The sequence below is a fragment of the Anthonomus grandis genome, chromosome 8 (assembly GCF_022605725.1).
Source record: "Anthonomus grandis grandis chromosome 8, icAntGran1.3, whole genome shotgun sequence".
NCBI classification, from domain to species: domain Eukaryota; kingdom Metazoa; phylum Arthropoda; class Insecta; order Coleoptera; family Curculionidae; genus Anthonomus; species Anthonomus grandis.
The window spans coordinates 11,516,411-11,534,464 of NC_065553.1; the positions used below are offsets into that span (position 1 = coordinate 11,516,411).

The 18,054-nt window shown below is 32.5% G+C and overlaps 1 protein-coding gene across 6 annotated transcripts in view; it reads left to right on the top strand.

Annotated features, from left to right (window-relative positions):
* The window catches only part of LOC126739158 (zinc finger homeobox protein 3), a 234,978-nt gene that overhangs the window by 139,953 nt on the left and 76,971 nt on the right, over window positions 1-18,054 (top strand). For all 6 annotated transcript variants that reach the window (XM_050444702.1, XM_050444703.1, XM_050444700.1 and 3 more), the window contains 2 exons: window positions 1,497-3,816; window positions 11,923-14,933. In XM_050444702.1, coding sequence (XP_050300659.1) covers window positions 1,530-3,816; window positions 11,923-14,933 — 5,298 coding nt within the window. In that variant the 5' untranslated portion in view covers window positions 1,497-1,529. The remainder of the gene's footprint in view (window positions 1-1,496; window positions 3,817-11,922; window positions 14,934-18,054) is intronic.

Consider the following 18,054-nt stretch of genomic DNA (forward strand, 5'->3'; position numbering starts at 1 on the left):
ATTTGAGGCTGATCGTAGCCTTCAAAAAAATCATTTTTCTTTTGTATATTTATGGTTATGTTCCACCTTCTTGTCCCTAATAATAGAAACTCAACATCCTGCTAATAATTAAGAAAAATAATTAAGATGTCATCCGGTCGCACTTTCAAACCGTTTAATCATCATCAATCATAATTAAAAGTGGCTGTAAACAGAAACATAAGAAATTACAGCTATAGGTGCTGTTATAATTCATCAAATTAACCATAACAATATTATATATATTCGATATTTTTAATACAAAGTATCATAATTTAAATTTATTAAATAAAGCAAATTGGAGTAAACGCATGCCTAAGTAACTGACAAAAACTTTTTCATTAAGAACCAAAACGAAATCTATTCCGCATGAAGATAATTTAGTTTCACACTCAAGTGATTTTATAGATACACTATTAACATTCTTGCGGCTTGAAATTATTCTTACCTCAGAGCAGCTCAGCATAACAATGTAAAATAATTATTATTATTGTAAAAATAAAAATAAACGAGTCGTTTGATTTGTATTGCCACAATAAACCACAAGAATAATGTGAATATTTAAAAAATTATGTGGAAAGTATATATATGAAACTAGAGCCGTATCTAAAACATACGGATGTCGGAAATTGTTAGAGGGAAAAAAGGATTAAAAAGGAATAGGATTGCAATTTTGTCTTTAGTAGTTTTTGAGATATTTAAAAAAAAAACAAACTGATCTTTCTCTCCATTCTTGAAAACTTACTGTAGATTCTTTTTCATTTTCAATTTTTTTAAATTTTAAAAATGTTTTTATAAAACTAGGCTTACTTAACTATATAAAAAAGTAGCATTGGAAGCTATTGGTTTACGCTAAATTCAAGCAGACCAGTTTTGATTAAGTTAAAGTTATTTGAGTTCGAGTTAAATTCGAGTAGCTATCACTTAAATATCTGTTGCAAATTTTTCTTTTTCACTGGTTCTAAATCGTGCATTTTCTCGGCATCTTTTTGTGCAAAATAGAAACTTGACTGTTTGTGACTTATATATGCTTGGAACAATAACTATGATCTTCAAAACGCACAAATGGGAAATTGTAGGAAGCGGTTCATTTGGAACTCATCTTACATATACCCTTCGGTTGCCTATTCCACATTCAGAGCAAGTGAGAAGTTTATTTACATAGGTAAAAAAATGTTTAATCATTTTCCTCTTTGGATAAGAACACTTAGCTCTTAACTAGAATTTAAAAGCATTTAAAAAGATTGCTAGTTATCAAGGCATATTATACATTCGAGGAGTTTTTTAATGATGTTTTATTCTAATTACCAAACATGTATGTGTAATTTGAAATAAAAATTGTTGTCACTATTTTGCTTTCTGATATCTACTAGTCTTAAATTTTACTGATTCAAATTTAATTAGGCTTTTTCAACAACTTTGTTTTGGATAATAAACGTACTTATATATTAACGTACTTATACGATATTTTGTTCTAGAGCGTCAATCAGGCTGCCATGTGATGCATCGCAATGCCAAATTCGTCCGCGGCTCCTGAGCCGACGACGCGGCCAAACGCCGCCATGAGTCCCGAACAAGAAGCCTCACCACCCCCAGCGGCACCGGGGGCCTCACCGCCACCACCCCCAACTCGCCTTCCCTCCCCCGCCGCCTCCACCTCGGACGTGGAGCAGTTCGCCGGTAAAATCGTCTACAATCCCGACGGGTCCGCTTACATTATCGAGGATTCCGAAAGCGATTGTGAAGCCCCCGTACCCGCTCCCGAAAATGGACCCCCTCTACAGGCTGTGTACGTATCACGAATGCTCAGACAGCCCACGAGACCTTCTGAGCTACCGGCGGTTCATAGTTATCGGGTGGTGGCTTTAAGGGACGCGAGACCTCCCAGACCTGCGTCGTTACCCGTTAAGCCAATCCTCATGTGCTTCGTGTGTCGGCTGTCGTTCGGGTTCGCTCGGTCGTTCGCTAGTCACGCAAGCGCAGAACACGGGGTGGCGCTCCAAGACGCGGAACGCGAAGTGCTTGCGCAGGACTGCGGCGCTATTTTGCAATGCGTGGGAGCCGAGAAGCGACCAATAGTGTCTCTCCTTGAACCTTTGGGTAACCCAATCAATACTGAGCAACAGCTGATACAACAACAAACCTCAATACCTAACAGAACTGAATCGATGCAACCTCCTCAGCATCCGCAGCAGACGCAGCAGGTGCAATCAACGCCTGGAAAGTCACCTAGTCCTCCTTTTGCCTCCCCCCCTGCTTTTATGACAGGAACGACGATAGGAGTTTGTCCAGAGCATCTTCAAGGCAGGCCCTCGGGAGTAGATTGTCAGCGATGCGAAATGATTTTGGCTTCCGGCAGATTGGGACCTGCAGGGCTTGCTAATGTGCATAGCCGAAACTCCTGTAAGACTTTAAAGTGTCCAAAATGTAACTGGCACTATAAATATCAGGAGACTCTGGAGATTCACATGAAGGAAAAGCATCCGGAAGCAGAAACAAGCTGTATATATTGTATAGCAGGCCAGCCTCATCCTCGATTAGCGAGGGGAGAAACATATACATGCGGATACAAACCGTACAGGTGTGAAGTCTGCAACTATTCGACAACTACCAAAGGCAATCTTAGTATTCATATGCAATCTGATAAGCATTTGAATAATATGCAAGAGTTACAAAATGGTGGAGGTCCCAATGGTGAAACTAGACAAGCGTCACCAAAGGCTCCCTCATTACATCATTCCCCAGTGAGTTCAGGACATAAACCCAAGCCTAGTTTTAGGTGTGACGTGTGCAATTATGAAACGAATGTAGCGAGAAATTTGCGAATTCACATGACCAGTGAAAAACATACGCACAATATGTTGGTTTTACAACAGAACGTGAAACATATGCAAACGCTGAGCGCGCTGCATCACCAACAACACCCGCAGCAGCATATGGAGAGCCTTTACGGGATGTACCCAGGGCTTGGCGATAAGCCAGAGGCTGCCCTCGCCGACATGGCATATAACCAAGCTTTACTTATTCAGATGATGACTGGAGGTCAACTTCCAGGACACGCAGGACCTGCGGAGATGGCAGCTCATTCCGATTTGGGATTAAATCCCGAAACCATGGAACCACCACCAGAACCAGCGGATCCTGATCCAGAAAAGACTTATCAATGTTGCGTTTGCAACGTGTTCCAAACCGACTCTCTAGAAGATCTGGGGAGACACTTAGCATTAGACAGAACTAGACTGAGGGAGCAAGAGATCCTAGCTGTAGTCGCAGGCCACTACGTCTGCAAACTGTGCACATACAAAACGAATCTCAAAGCTAATTTCCAACTTCACTGCAAGACTGATAAACACCTTCAAAGGCTGCAACACGTTAACCACGTGAAAGAGGGTGGACCACGTAACGAGTGGAAACTAAAATACGCCTCGGCACCGGGGGGTGTTCAAATTAGGTGTAACGCCTGTGACTACTATACGAATTCGGCACACAAACTTCAGCTACATTCAGCTGCGGGCAGACACGACGCTGGAGTTGCCTTGTTGAAGCATTTGCAGGACCGATGCTCCAGTTTGCAACCGAATCAACCGAGAGTGTATCATTGTTCTTTGTGCGGGTTTTCAGCGACTAATCGGTTACCGCTTTTACAGCACGTGCGGTCGTTGAAACATTTACATATGGAGCAGTTGCATCAGTTGCAAAGGCGGGCGGAGGGAAAGGAAACATCTCCCGAAATCGGCGAGGTGTTTCATGTGGTGCCTGGACCTATTGATCAGAATCAGCAACATAGGCAATCCCCTGGTAAGAATTTAATATTTCTAACTTAGTAAGTGGTAATTTTAAAAATATTATGGCTTTAAAAATCTCAGTTGATACGATTTTTTTTCATGTTTAAAGTCACTTGGAAAAAGAAAGACATATAAAAAGAAATACCTATATATATAATAAGTAAATCTTTTTAAATATATTTTTTAAACTCAATATTTACATGGTGTTACCGTAGGGTTAGGATTTTTAGGTAAGAAAAAAAAATTGATAAATTTTATATCTCTATAAGTATTTTTCTGAAAATTAGAGTGGAGTTTCTGCAAGCGACGCCATTTTCTATGAAACTTTAATATCTATATTAGTCATTGCCGTCCATGTCTACTTTTTAAAAAGTAATTAGATTTGGGAGTTATGGGTTACCACAAAAAATGTTATTGTTTTATGCGAATTTTGTGCATCGAGTGAATAAGCTCAGGAAATCAGATTTACTATAAAATAATAAAACAATAATTATTACAAAAAAAAAAGTAGGTCACACTTTTTTTTACAATTTTTAAGCTTTAAAACACGAATGACAAATATAAAAATTAAATTGTGTATAGGAAAATTACTATGGTTGCAAAAAAAATCTACTGAACCATTTTATCGAAAAAAATATATATTTTTTTTAATTTTACCATATTGAAATTAAGATCTAAGCCAATGAGAAAGAAATATATATCTAAGAAATATATATATATATATATATATCGTATATCCGGTTAAATACATTTTCTTTTTTTTAAATAAAAATAAATCTTTATTTCTCATAACTAGTAATATTTTGCGCTGAAAACAGAACCTGAAAATTTAAATTGTTTATCTATGTCTGGTTAACTTAATAACAATAATTGTTTCTTAAAATAATTTAAATAACTCAAATGTTGTTTGTCTTGATATTGGTTAGTCGTACGTAGTGAGAAGAAGCAGTCGTGTTATGTACATAAAAATAGGTGTTTTATTTATTTTCTTGTATGTAGATATAAAGTAAGTTTAAAAATCATAAATCTATTAATTTGTAAATAAGATTTAAGGTTTTTTATAAAAAAAATACTGGAAATTACTTTGATTAGGTTAATAATTAATTATAATAAATATAAACTATAATAATAATTATAGTTTAGAAAACACTGGTACTGAGTAGTAAAATTTTATATATAAATCAAAGAAACTGGATTAAAATAAGCAGCAATTTTTCTCTTGCGTAAATAACATTTTAGATTTTAGGCTCAAAAAATAAAGTTTTAGATGCATGTGAAACTTATGTAATTTACAAAATAAATTATATTACTGAATTAATGCAAATAGTTAAAAAATATACTATTTTATTGTATTAAAAAAAGTTAACTTATATGCTGCAAATCTTACTACATATATTTGAAACACAATAACACAACAATAAAACGCTGATATACGCTAAAAGGATTTTTTTTTCATATTTTTCATATTTTTTGTACTTATTATACTGTGCTTATATATGGATAGTTTTGTCAAATAGATTACATTTAAAACTAATTTTTTTTTATTTACAAGTGGATATAATTAATAAAAACTAAAATGTTTAATAAGTAGCTGTTTTTAAAATCATAAATAGAAAAGCCAATTTATATGTTATAAGATTAAGATTAGATTTCATTATATTATAAGTGAAGGTCTCTTTAATGAATAATTAATTATTGTATTTTAAGAATATTTATAATAACAATATTATCTTTTTTAATATATGGAAAGTTTTCAAAAAAAAAACACTGAAATTTTACGTTTCATGTAAATAGCATTAACAAATATTAAAAAAATTAATTTTAAAACAAACAAAAATCATTTTTATTATTCTTTCTTTATAGCATTTTTTGAGTATTGACAAAAATATTTAGAAAATGTTGAGTAGAAATCAAAATTGTATAATTTATTTTTTCACATATGAAAAATTGCTGTAAATTAAAGCTTTTATCTTGTCTTTATAATTTTGATATTTTTTTTGGTAAGCCTTTAAAATATGTTAATAGTTTCCTAAAACAAAATGCAAATACTATAATCATAAACTGCTCACATATGGATAAAAAACTTAATTAATAAAAGGGTAAGTTTACTTACAAAATTTAAAAAAAACACATAAGGAATCACAAACAGGAGCGAGTAAAAATTATATTAACCCGATTAAGTTTATATCTTATCCTATGCTTACTTAGTGTGGATTTTGTATTTTTTTCTCCAAAACAGGAGATAATAAAGCTGATTACACAAATTAGTTGTTCAGTCCTGTTCCTGATCTCTTTCATTTTTCTTCCTATTCTTTTTCTTTGATTTTTTGGTGAAGAAGCTAAAAAGCAGAGACACGTGTTCAAGGCAGTTTACTACCACGTTTACTTTTTCTGGTTTCCGTTTTACGTAATATCGCTATAAATGTATCTTTTTACCATTTAACTTAACGTGCTAGCTAGCTTCCTTTCTTTGAAATTAAATTGAATAATGTAAAACAGAATAAATTTAAAAGTAGTTAAATTATCTTGAAAAATAATTGCATTAATTTTTTGAAAAATTTTCTTATTACTCTTTTATTTTTTCAGTTTAATCGTAAATATTACGATTAGGAATTAAATTTTTTATATATGTATATGTTTTTTTAATCAGAAAAGTAAAAAAAATATATTTTTGTAACATTACGTTAAAAATTAATTCTTATAGAACTAATTTCATCAAATATTTTTAGTAATTTTTAATCAGTTCAAGTAATTTTTTTTTTACAATTATTTCAATAAATATTTAACTTGACTGTGATTTTGTGTCCATTCAGAATTTTTAAATAGTTCATAAACGTACCTATGGATACTTCTTTTACAAAATAGTAATATTTCCCCATAGCTTCTTTTTGTTTTTACATAGGATCATATGCCATCTTTACAAATTAATAAACTTTTTAAAACACTTTATACTATACAAGCAAAACAGATATATTATAAAATATTTTTCTAAAGAAAAATTACTTTAAATTAAAATGTATATCTTGTCATTATAATTTCATTATTTTTCTCGAAATACCTTTAATGTACTTAAAAAGTTCAATAACAATATTTAAAATTAACATTAAATAAGCAAACTTCGACATGTTTATCAATTATGATAAATTAAAACGGTTTTAATACAAAAAACAAGCAAAGTGAACGCCCGCTGACAGCTTAATCCTTGTTCGAGATCTAATCTCACTTACTAGATTTATTGTTTGCTTTGGCATAAACCTGGTATACGCTCATTATGCTTAATAGGTATTTATTTACATAAAATAGTTTATTATTTTCTTTAATATAATTTTAAAAACACTTAGAAAATTTTCTTAGGTCTATTTAAGAGCTGTATGTGATTTTAAATCTTGTTTAGGATAAATATATGCATGATACATTATGACCGTTTAGCTACCTAATATTTATATTGCTACAGCTTAATATTCTTACCTGTATTGCACAATAGTATAAACCTAATCATATATGCACATATTTTAGTAATTTATTAATTTTATATCATATTTCAGGCCAATTTTAGCTACTTATTGGCAATAATTGTGATGATTTATAGCAAATTTAATGACTCTAAAGAATTTGTTAATGGCGTAAATATGGATTTGAACTTTTTCTTTGAAGCTTCCTTATAAGGCACATCATAAAATATTTAATTAATTGTACGTGAGGCATAAAAAGGTATTTGATTATACGAGAGATAATATTTCTTATGCTGGAAAAATTAGTGCATCAAACACTAAATGCGTCCAAAGAAAGACAATCTCGTCATTTCAGACCATAAAAGTAATTAAACATATCATTCAAACTTGACTCATATACGGAGATAATTATGGTTGCTATTACAAATTTGAATAATTATACGTGTTCAGCACATTTTTAGACCCTAATTAAATATTATAGCTATACAAGAATTACTAGATAATATAAAACAGCGGACGTACACGACTTCGCTTATTAAATTAAACAGCTTGTAATGTCCCGTTTATTATCGATGGATAAATTAAAACTATAATAAATATTCTTATATATAAGCTATTATATTTTAATTCATTTTAAATTATATTTTTTAGCTTTTACGTTTAACCACCCACCTAGTACAAGTTAAAATATGTAGATGATGAGCAACCTATTTTACATAAGCACCTATAAGCAAATGTACTTTTTTATATGTTTTTTTCCTAAATTCAATAATACTTATTTGTTCTCTTAATTATTTTCTCGAGTTTTGCAAATTTCAACTGCTATTTTTCAAAATATGTTTAAATAATAAAATAGGAAAACAGTAAACATTAAAAATAGTAAAGCATCTTAATCATTTTAATACTAACAAAGAAGTTATACAAGTTTGATTTAAATAAACTCTAGTTTTGTCGTCATTCAATATTTAACTAACCGTTTTGAAAAATGGAAATACAGTGTGACCCATTTGTTTTCGGGTCACCCTGATAAAAAGTTTATTTTTGGTGCGATTTTGCTCCGGGTTTTTTTAAATGTTAGGTCCAGAAAAACTGCATTATTATAATAAAAAAAAATTCTGCCATGCAAATTCCAAGGCCTAATAATGTCAGTTTTTAAGGGCCAAATTTTAAGAAACCATGCTAGGCATTTTTTTAGCAAAAAATTGTGCACACTACTGAATTCGGCATCCCCCAAAACGGCCTTATACCAAATTTCACCAAAAAATATTAAATAATAACAATTTTATGATAAAAAAAAGAAATGCGCTTTACTTCTAAATTGTCTCTAAAAATTATTGAAATATTGAAAAATAATGAATTGTCACATTTTACATCTTACTGTCAAAAGTGGTAATAGAACATGTTTAGATAGTATTAGTAATCATGGAAAATTTAAATTTAAGAGAAAAAATTGAAATTGTTCGTTTTGTTGGTGGTAACACGCGTTCGATGAGAGAAGTTGCCAGAGAATTTAATATTAGGCATCCTGATAGACCAGTAAGTCTAAGTACTGTGCAACGTGTTTATAAAATTTTCAATGAAACAGGATCTGTTTCGAAAAATCTACTTAAAAATAGACATAATGGACGGCGTGGGCTCAGAAGAAATGAAAATTACATTTTGGAATATTTTAACGGCAATCCTCGAAGTAGTATCAGAACGGCTAGTTTGGTCCTTAACATATCCAGAGAAAGTATAAGAAGATGTTTGCAAAAAAATTACATAAAAGCATTTAAGCCAACATTTTTGCACACCTTAGAGGATGGTGACCAGGCAAGAAGATTAGAGTTTTGCTATTGGCTTCAGGGAGAATATTTAAACAACAGAAACTTTCTAGACCACAAATGGCGTAGTCTCCAGTCAAAATTGCCGCCACTGGTCCGTGCAGAATCCAGAATTTATAATAAATGCAAGGAGACAGTATTCGCAAAAAATTAACGTTTGGCGTGGAATACTAAGCGACAAAATTATTGGCCCTTTTTTCTTTAATGGTAATTTGAATACAATTGAATTTTTGAATTTTCTTGAGAATGAGTTTCGAACGCATTAGAAGATTTACCCTTAAGATATCACCTTAATTTGAAATTTCAATTAGATGGTTGTCCTGTCCATAATGCTCGTTTAGTAAGAGACTGGTCAAATCAACATTTTGAAAACTGTTGGATAGGACGAAACAGTCCTTTCGTTGAGTGGCCACCGAGATCCCCTGACTTAACGCCACTCGATTTTTTTCTCTGGGGCTTACTTAAAGAAAAAGTGTACAAATTAAGACCTCAAAATTTAGAAGATCTAGAAGTCAGAATAATCCAGGTTTGTTCAGAAATTACTCCAGAGCAAGTCCGTAAAGTTATTTTAAATGTAGGCAAAAGGAATGTAAAATGCATAGAAAACAATGGTGGATTAGTAGAAATTTCAAAAATTTAGTAGCGGTTAATTTTTAATTTTTTTGTTTGTTGTTTTTATTTTATTTGTATTTAGTTTGGAATTGTTATTTGCTTGTATTATCTTTATTCAATTTGTTTTTTTCATGGCTATCTACACATTTTTAAATGTAAATAAATGCATAGTTTCCCTTTTTATTTTTTGTTATAAAATTGTTATTACTTAATATTTTTTGGTGAAATTTGGTATAAGGCCGTCTTGGGAGATGCCGAATCCAGTGGTGTGCACAATTTTTTGCTAAAAAAATACCTAGCATGGTTTCTTAAAATTTGGCCCTTAAAAACTGACATTAGTAGGCCTTGGAATTTGCATGGTAGAATTTTTTTTTGTTATAATGATGCAGTTTTTCTGAACCTAACAATTAAAAAAAACCCGAGCAAAATCGCATCAAAAATAAACTTTTTATTGAAAATAAATGGGTCACACTGTATGTATGAATTTATTTTTGATTAGTCTATAAAATATATTTTATTCGCAATTCCTTTTGTATAAAAAAAATAAACAAAACCTTAAACTCCTTCTTGTTAAAATTAATTTGAAAAACACAGAAACTCAATAATATTTTTCCAGGTTTAGTGCAGAAATTATCGATAAATATTTTAACAAACACGCCTTTAAATAAAAAATACTATCATGACTTTCTTGATAAAAATTAATGCTATTTAGGATAAGTTGTTTGGCTTAATATAGGACACCAAATTAATATTTTTCTTACAAAGTTGGTCCTAAAAATTATGTTATAATGTATATACGTGTAAACGTAGCGGTTGCATCATCATTTGATATAGAGAAAACAGTGTCTTTTCTATTTTTATAATTGTGTATCTCTTCGTTTTATTAGATATTTTAGGTGTTGTCAATGTTTTGTCTAGATATCTTATTTGTTCTTTATACTCCTTTATAAATTATATTTATTTTAACTATGGTTAGTTGACTGAGGTAGACCGTCGAGTTTTTTATCATTTGTTTTGTATTTTGTATACTGTTTATATGTTACAATGCACTTGATTTAGATGTCATTAAGGGCTAGTAAATAGTTCTTAAAAAAAAGAACAATAAATTCGAAAACAACAATATTAGCGAACATAAGATCGTTCACACATTTTTTTATTATTCCAAGATTTTATTACTTTTATTTAAATCTGCGACACATAACATAAAGAAATGAAAAGATTTTTTTTGGTACCCAACAATTTGCAAACAATAGAAAAACGCACCAGAACCGAATCTCAGGTAAAACCCTTTTTTGTTCCCATCTAGTCATTACCTAACATGAACCCTTTCCAAAAATTTTGAAATTAGTACTTTGCTTTCGAAATGCACCATAACAGTACATTCACTAATAACGATTTTTTGTAGGATTCGTGACCGCATTGGTACCCTTTAGGCGATCTCCCTCATCGAAAGGCATCAGCCATGTGCCTAATTTTTAAGAGAAAAATTACAAAAAATTATTAAATACCATGGTATATAATACCGTGCATTTTTAAAAGCTGTAATTAGACCCTATACCTTTTTCGAAAAGGCGGTGTGACACCCTTAGGGTCTTGAAATTGAATAGGGCATTGTTCTTTTTGTCTCTTTTTGTTAACTGAGACCGGTGTGTTCTTTCTGCTTAAAAAGACCGGTGTGGTAAGGCATGATACTACTAATCCACTGCATTGTTTGTTTCAATACACTTGAGTCTCAAATATTTCAAATGCAAAAATCAATATTGTCTTTAATTCATTTATGAAAATATTAATATTTTATATTCCAGGAAATTCTGTAAATTAAATTTTATATTGATTTGTAGGGCCTCAAGGTTCACCTCTAAATTGGTGTTATTAAATTAATAACCTTACAATGCATTGTACCTTTTAGCTGAATAAATAAAAAGAAATCCACATTGTTTCCCCAGGTAACAATTTATTGATTACAAACCAATTTACAGTAAAGGTAAACTGATTTTATTTCATGTTTCTGCATATTTCCATAAAATTAGGACAAGAATCATTTGTAGATAATTTAAGGCGCCCTTTTATATTCTACAATTTGTATAAATTGTAGACAATAAAAGGGCACAGTTATACTGCTCTAATGTTTATAGATAAATAATAAACTCAACTGAGATTTTTAAAATTAGTAAGCATTTCTTCGAACTTTAAAAACCCCAGTGAAATTCAGGCAATTCTTTGTTATTCCAGATCGACGTGACAGCGTTGCTTCAGATCTCTCACAACTAGATTCCAACCAAGTAAAATCTGAACCAACCGATATGGAAGAGACAAATCATATAGACTCCAATCCAGGAAGTCATATGTGCCCATATTGCGACTATTCCAGTGATAGTGAAATGCGAATTCAAGCCCATGTTTTAGCACAACATGGTCCAAATCATCCCAGTCTGCAACAGCAAGAACAGTCCGCTATTCATTGTCCATTATGTCAAGATTTATTTAAAGACAGAGCTACTTTAGAAAGGCATGTCATGCAAGTACATTCTGTGAACAGCGAAGGTCTTCAGAGACTTCTAATGCTTGTCGATCAAAGCCACTGGTTAAATCAGACTTCTAGAACGTCAACTCCAATCAACCCAGGTCCAGCTGTCCAGAACCAAATATCTCCTACCTCAGTGTCTTCCAAGGACTCCAGTAAATTGGAGAAAAGTGACGGTAGCAACAATGATGAGAACCGTGACTTATTGTCTCCTAATAGTGATGAGACTGCAGAAAATGAAAGCGAACGTTGCAGCATTTGCTTCAAAACATTTAGAAATGTTGATGAATTATGTTTGCACCAAAATGAAACAGGGCACCAGCTAGAAGTGAAACAAACTCCGAGTGGACCAGGGTATGTTTGCTGGAAGAAGGGTTGCAATCAGTTCTTTCCCACTGCACACACATTACAGATGCATTTCAAGGAAGTACACGCTCGAAATTCTATTGCCAACATGTCTGTGAGCGAGAAGCATGTTTACAAATACCGTTGCAATCAGTGCTCTCTTGCTTTTAAAACTTTAGAAAAACTACAGCTACATTCACAGTATCACATGATTAGAGATGCTACAAAATGTGTGTTGTGTGGACGAAGCTTTAGGTCTCTTGTGGCTTTGCATAAACATGTAGAAAGTGTACATTCTGAATTGACTGATGAAGAATTAAATGCCTACAAGCAAAGCTTAATGAACAACCCATTATTGTTAGCGGGTTTGCAGGGGCAAATACTGGACAGTAATACTAATGATCTGCTAAAGAAAGAAAGTCTTCGAGAGGAAAATGAAAGCAACACAGAATGTGATGAAACTAAGGATCTGAGCACTAGTCAATCTTTAGACGAAAGCAACCAGAATGATGGTGAAAATTCCGATGATAGTATTGTCTATAAAGATCAGCAATTTTTAGAAGATTATCTGAATAGCCAAGCAATGGCGGAAGATAGTTATAATGACCCAAACAGAAAGTACAAGTGCCATAGGTGTAGAGTAGCCTTTACTAGACAAAGCTACTTGACCGCACATAATAAGACCTTGCTTCACAGAAAAGGCGAAAAACTCACTTATCCTATGGAAAAGTACCTTGACCCTAACAGACCATACAAATGCGATGTATGTAAAGAAAGCTTTACGCAAAAGAATATTTTGCTGGTGCACTATAACTCTGTAAGCCATCTACACAAGTTAAAACGAGCCATGCAAGAACAGGCCAATAATAATAATAACTCGCCAGTTTCACCAATAATTGGTACAACTCAAGCCCAGAATCTCTCTATGACACCTAAAAGCACTGCAAGCGAAGATGATGATAAGAAAAAATATCGCTGTAATATCTGCAAGGTTGCATATACCCAGGGCAGCACGCTAGACATACACATGCGAAGCGTCTTACATCAAACGAGGGCCAGTAAACTGCAAGATTTGGCAATGTCGGGGCAGATTGACCTGTCCAGGCCTCTTATCGAGCAGCCCGACGTCATACAGTCTCCGAAACAACCCTCTCCGACACCGAGTGGTGGGGAGGCGATCAAACAACCCTGCCCCACCCCGCCGAGCCCATCAGGTATGCCAGGTAGTCAAGGGATGAACTGTCTAAAGTGCGGTTCATCTTTCGCGACGCAAGATCAGTTAGCTGCTCACCAGGTGTACTGTTTGTTCGCGACGCCTATGGCCGTATTACACGCGGGTAACAATGACGAAATTTCAGAAGAATCCAAAGCAATGACTGGGAAAAAAGGTTCTCCGATTTATAAGCATTTGCTTGAGGGTTACGGTTTCGATTTGGTGATGCAATATAACGAAAGCCATCAAAGAAGACAACGACAAGCTGAAAAAGAAAAAGCCGAAGCAGAATTAAAAATGAGAGAGAGCAAAGAGGAGGTTTGTGCCGAAGAAGATGTGCCGGAGCCGCAACAAGAGGTATGTGAAATCCCTGAACTGAAGGAGGAAAAATATGAAGAACCTGAAAAACAAAATTGTGATGAAAAAGACGAAGAAGTGAGTAGTTTACCTGAAGTGAGTAAATCGACTTGTCAAACGTGCAACAAAGAGTTTTCCAGTGTGTGGGTGCTTAAAAGTCATTGTGAAGAAGTGCACAAGGACCTAGTGCCCCTTGAATATCTTGAAAAATATGCTCAGCAATTGAAAAATGAAATCGAAAAGAAAACCGTCGTCGTTACTGCTGCAACAAGTTCCACCACAAACGCAGCTCCACAAATTACAACTCCAACAAGCGCAAGCGATCGCACTAGTCCCACTACTGAAGTTGCCACTCCAGAAAAAGATGCAGACGAAAGCAAAGAAGGTCTCCATGTTAAACTTAACCTACAAAATCCAACGGAGCCAACTTCTACTGCTCCAAGCACCCCAACAAGTAGCACGACTCCTGCCAGCTCGACTGAATCTCTTCCTGCAAACATCCAAGCAATGCTGGCACAAACGATGGCTCAGAATCCTATGGCTTTAGCTCAGCAAATGTCAGAAATGCAGGCAGCTTTAAACGTAATGCAATTGCAACAACTGCAGCAGTTTAATCCCGTGATGCAAATGATGGGCATGGGATTACCTTTGGGACTTAACGCTTTGGCTGCGATGAACTTGCAGCCACCACTAGTACCTTTGATGATGCCGCCGCCTCCGTTTGACCCTATGAGTCAATTTGGTGGACAGGACCAGCAGTCTATGATGGCTAAGCAGCAGGCTGCCATGTTGCAGCAACAAGCGGTAAGTCTTTTTTCTATTTGTTAAAAACTGATGTGTTTTCATGTGTTAAATTTATAATTTCTTCTCTTCTTAAATACTTAATGTAAGCCAATAAGAAACAACAAAAGAGCACACGGTGTAGCTAGTAATTACCTAACATTACTTTGTTAGTGGAAGCATATTTCAAATGCCAAGAGTAAATAATAACATGGAGTGCAAATTCTTGCGTTAGCTGCTTGTTTAACGGTACACCAGCGGTATGATTCTTTATAATTACGTTTCGGTCGCGTTAATTTTGATTTAATGGTTTAACCTCTTTCATTTCTGCATGCTACAGCTGGTAGTGTCCGGTGAACTTGCAATTTCCGCTATACGTTTTGTCTTGACCTGCTAGTATTTAAAATCATTGTCAAATGGTCGAAACCTACAATTTGTCATAAAAATGGCTTGTTATAAAGACAGCCATTAGCTCAATAATCATCTAGTGTACTATCAAATTATACCGTTAAAATTTCTCGTACCATCATTAATTATGTAAAACAAAAAACGACAATATCTAGTTATGGTCTGTTGCGTATTAAATATTAATGTTACACTTCTATTTAATATTAAATGCGATATTGCCGTTTTGGTTTTTTAAATTAACTAGTTTTTAGCCATGTATTGATGTTAATTAAAATTCATCAAGCATATGTGCGTTTAATTAATAACTTAAATCGCATGACGCATTGAGGGACACTAACAATAACAAAAAATATCAATATTCAAGAGGCGCGAGGTTTCAACCGATATTTAAAAATCAATAGAGACAAAATCTGGTAAACACGGAGGACATTATAATAACCAAAATGTATTGACCGTTGGTGAATTTATAAATAGTTTCTTTGACTCATCGTTAAATGTGTAGAATTGTTAGGTGATGTGTGGGGGGCCAGGTAAAATAATATTTTTTTTCTTGTAATATGGTAAATAATGTAAAAAATTAAAAAGAGGGTATGCTAATTGAAAGGTTTCTTTTGATGATTTAACTAAAATATGCTTTGGATAAATTCTATAATTTTACTTGGTCAGTAAAGACAAAAACAAATTGCTTATAATTAAATATATAAAATGACGATTAAAATTATACATAATAGGAGAAATTAAAGGTTTTTGCATAAATTTAATAAAGTAAGTAAAGCCTGTCAGTCCTTTACCAATTATAAAATATTTTAAATACCAACACACCGAGATACCTTAAGTTAAAAGAAAAGAATCGCCGATTACATTAAATGCCGCGTATTGTGAGATCCAGCCTTGCATTGTGATAATTATCTTTAATTGATTTACGGCCAATTTGTTACAATTTATTAGGATTGTGTACGTTAATCGTGAGCCTATTAACCGAATCAAATAAATCTCGAAAATCTCACAAATCTGACCCGATGTCTTATATGTCTCCTTTATTAGAAAACCGATCGGCCTGGGTTTTCTTGTACGTTAACACGTTCTCTCGTAAATTTATCGATCCTAATTAACATATTACGTAAAAAAACGTTAATGGTCCTATTTAGTTCAAACCGCGCCATTCTCCATTAACAAGGCTTATATTTTACGAGTATAGGAGACAAATTTAAAGCAATTACACATGGTCACCGCGACTCACGACGTCTCCTAACGGATATAAATAATTTTTTAAAAATCGTGACCGATGTAAATTCTTCGTAACAATAAAATAACGGTTACATCTGATACACTTTCGACTTTAACACTCTTTATATGGAAGTTTCACGTTTATCCTACGAAATAACAAGCCATCCATTTGTGTCGATCCGAGTCACATGAACCCATTGTTATACCTTGCCGTTGACCATTTATATCGCGGTGCGACCTACAGTATATTTAATTCTTATAGAATATTATAATTTTCTTTTTTTATAATGAATAATATTTTTATAGGCATATTGTTTAAAAATTTTTGGTTTTAATAATGTTACCTTATGTAGATTAGTTTTGTCATCTTTATGAACATATAATAATATCAGTTTTACTTTTTTAATAAGCATTTTTATTGAATGTAATTATTTTTTTTAAATCAGCTATTTTTACTTTAGTTTTATTCTTTCGAGATTGTTTCAAATACTGGTTTTTTAAAAAAGGTTGAGTTGAAATTTAAAAAAAAAACAGTAAATTTGCATTTTATCTTAAATAGATTTCAATTTTTAATAAATAGTATTCAAAATTTGTAGTTTTTGGAGATTGTCATTGCAGTTATTTAAAACTTGGTGACAAATTTTGATCTGCATGTTAGAATAGCTACAAAAATGGTGATTTGTTAATTATTTTGTTAATTTTTAAATAATACACTTAATACACAATTTATGCTAAACTGCAAAAAAACATAAATTTATTGGTTCGTTTTTTCTTTGATTTTTTTAAAAACTAAAAACCTTTTTTTCTTTATAAAATGTAGCTACCGATATAACATTAATAAAATTGTTTGTTTTTTTTTTACACACTTTACATATTTATTTTTTAATAAAATATTTAATATGTCTGATTAAAAAAACTTTGTGAATAGATTAACGTTTTACTTTATTATCTCAGAACGCTATTTAAGGGATGAATTAAATAATTAATTTTCTTTAGTTATTAATCACTCATTTCTTATTTACCATGAAACTTTCTAAAATTTTTGAAAGTTTCATGGTAGATAAGAGACGTGTTTTGACGTGTTAGGTTTTTTACACCATGTAAATGAAGAATAAATAAGAGAAAAAAGCAAAAAGTATATTTCCTCATCTCACCATTTTAGTGCTAAGGTAAAAAATTAAAACTGAACCTATTTTACATTTAAACACACGTTGACTATGAGTTCTAGGCGAGTTTTAATCTATGCCAAAATTAATAACTCTGGTTTAGTTGCTATTCATATTACTTCTTGAAAATTTACTTTTTTTATACTCCAGTATGATTTATGGCCTCCTTAAAAGCAATTATATACTTCTTTTTTTAATCTTATTATGTCTCCAATCCTCTACTATAAAATTCGTAAAATTCTACTATTTATAATACAAATGAAACCGTCAAATGAATTTTTAAATTATATAAAAGTTACAATACTTTTTAGTAATAATTTCTACCGAATAATCTAATTTAACGA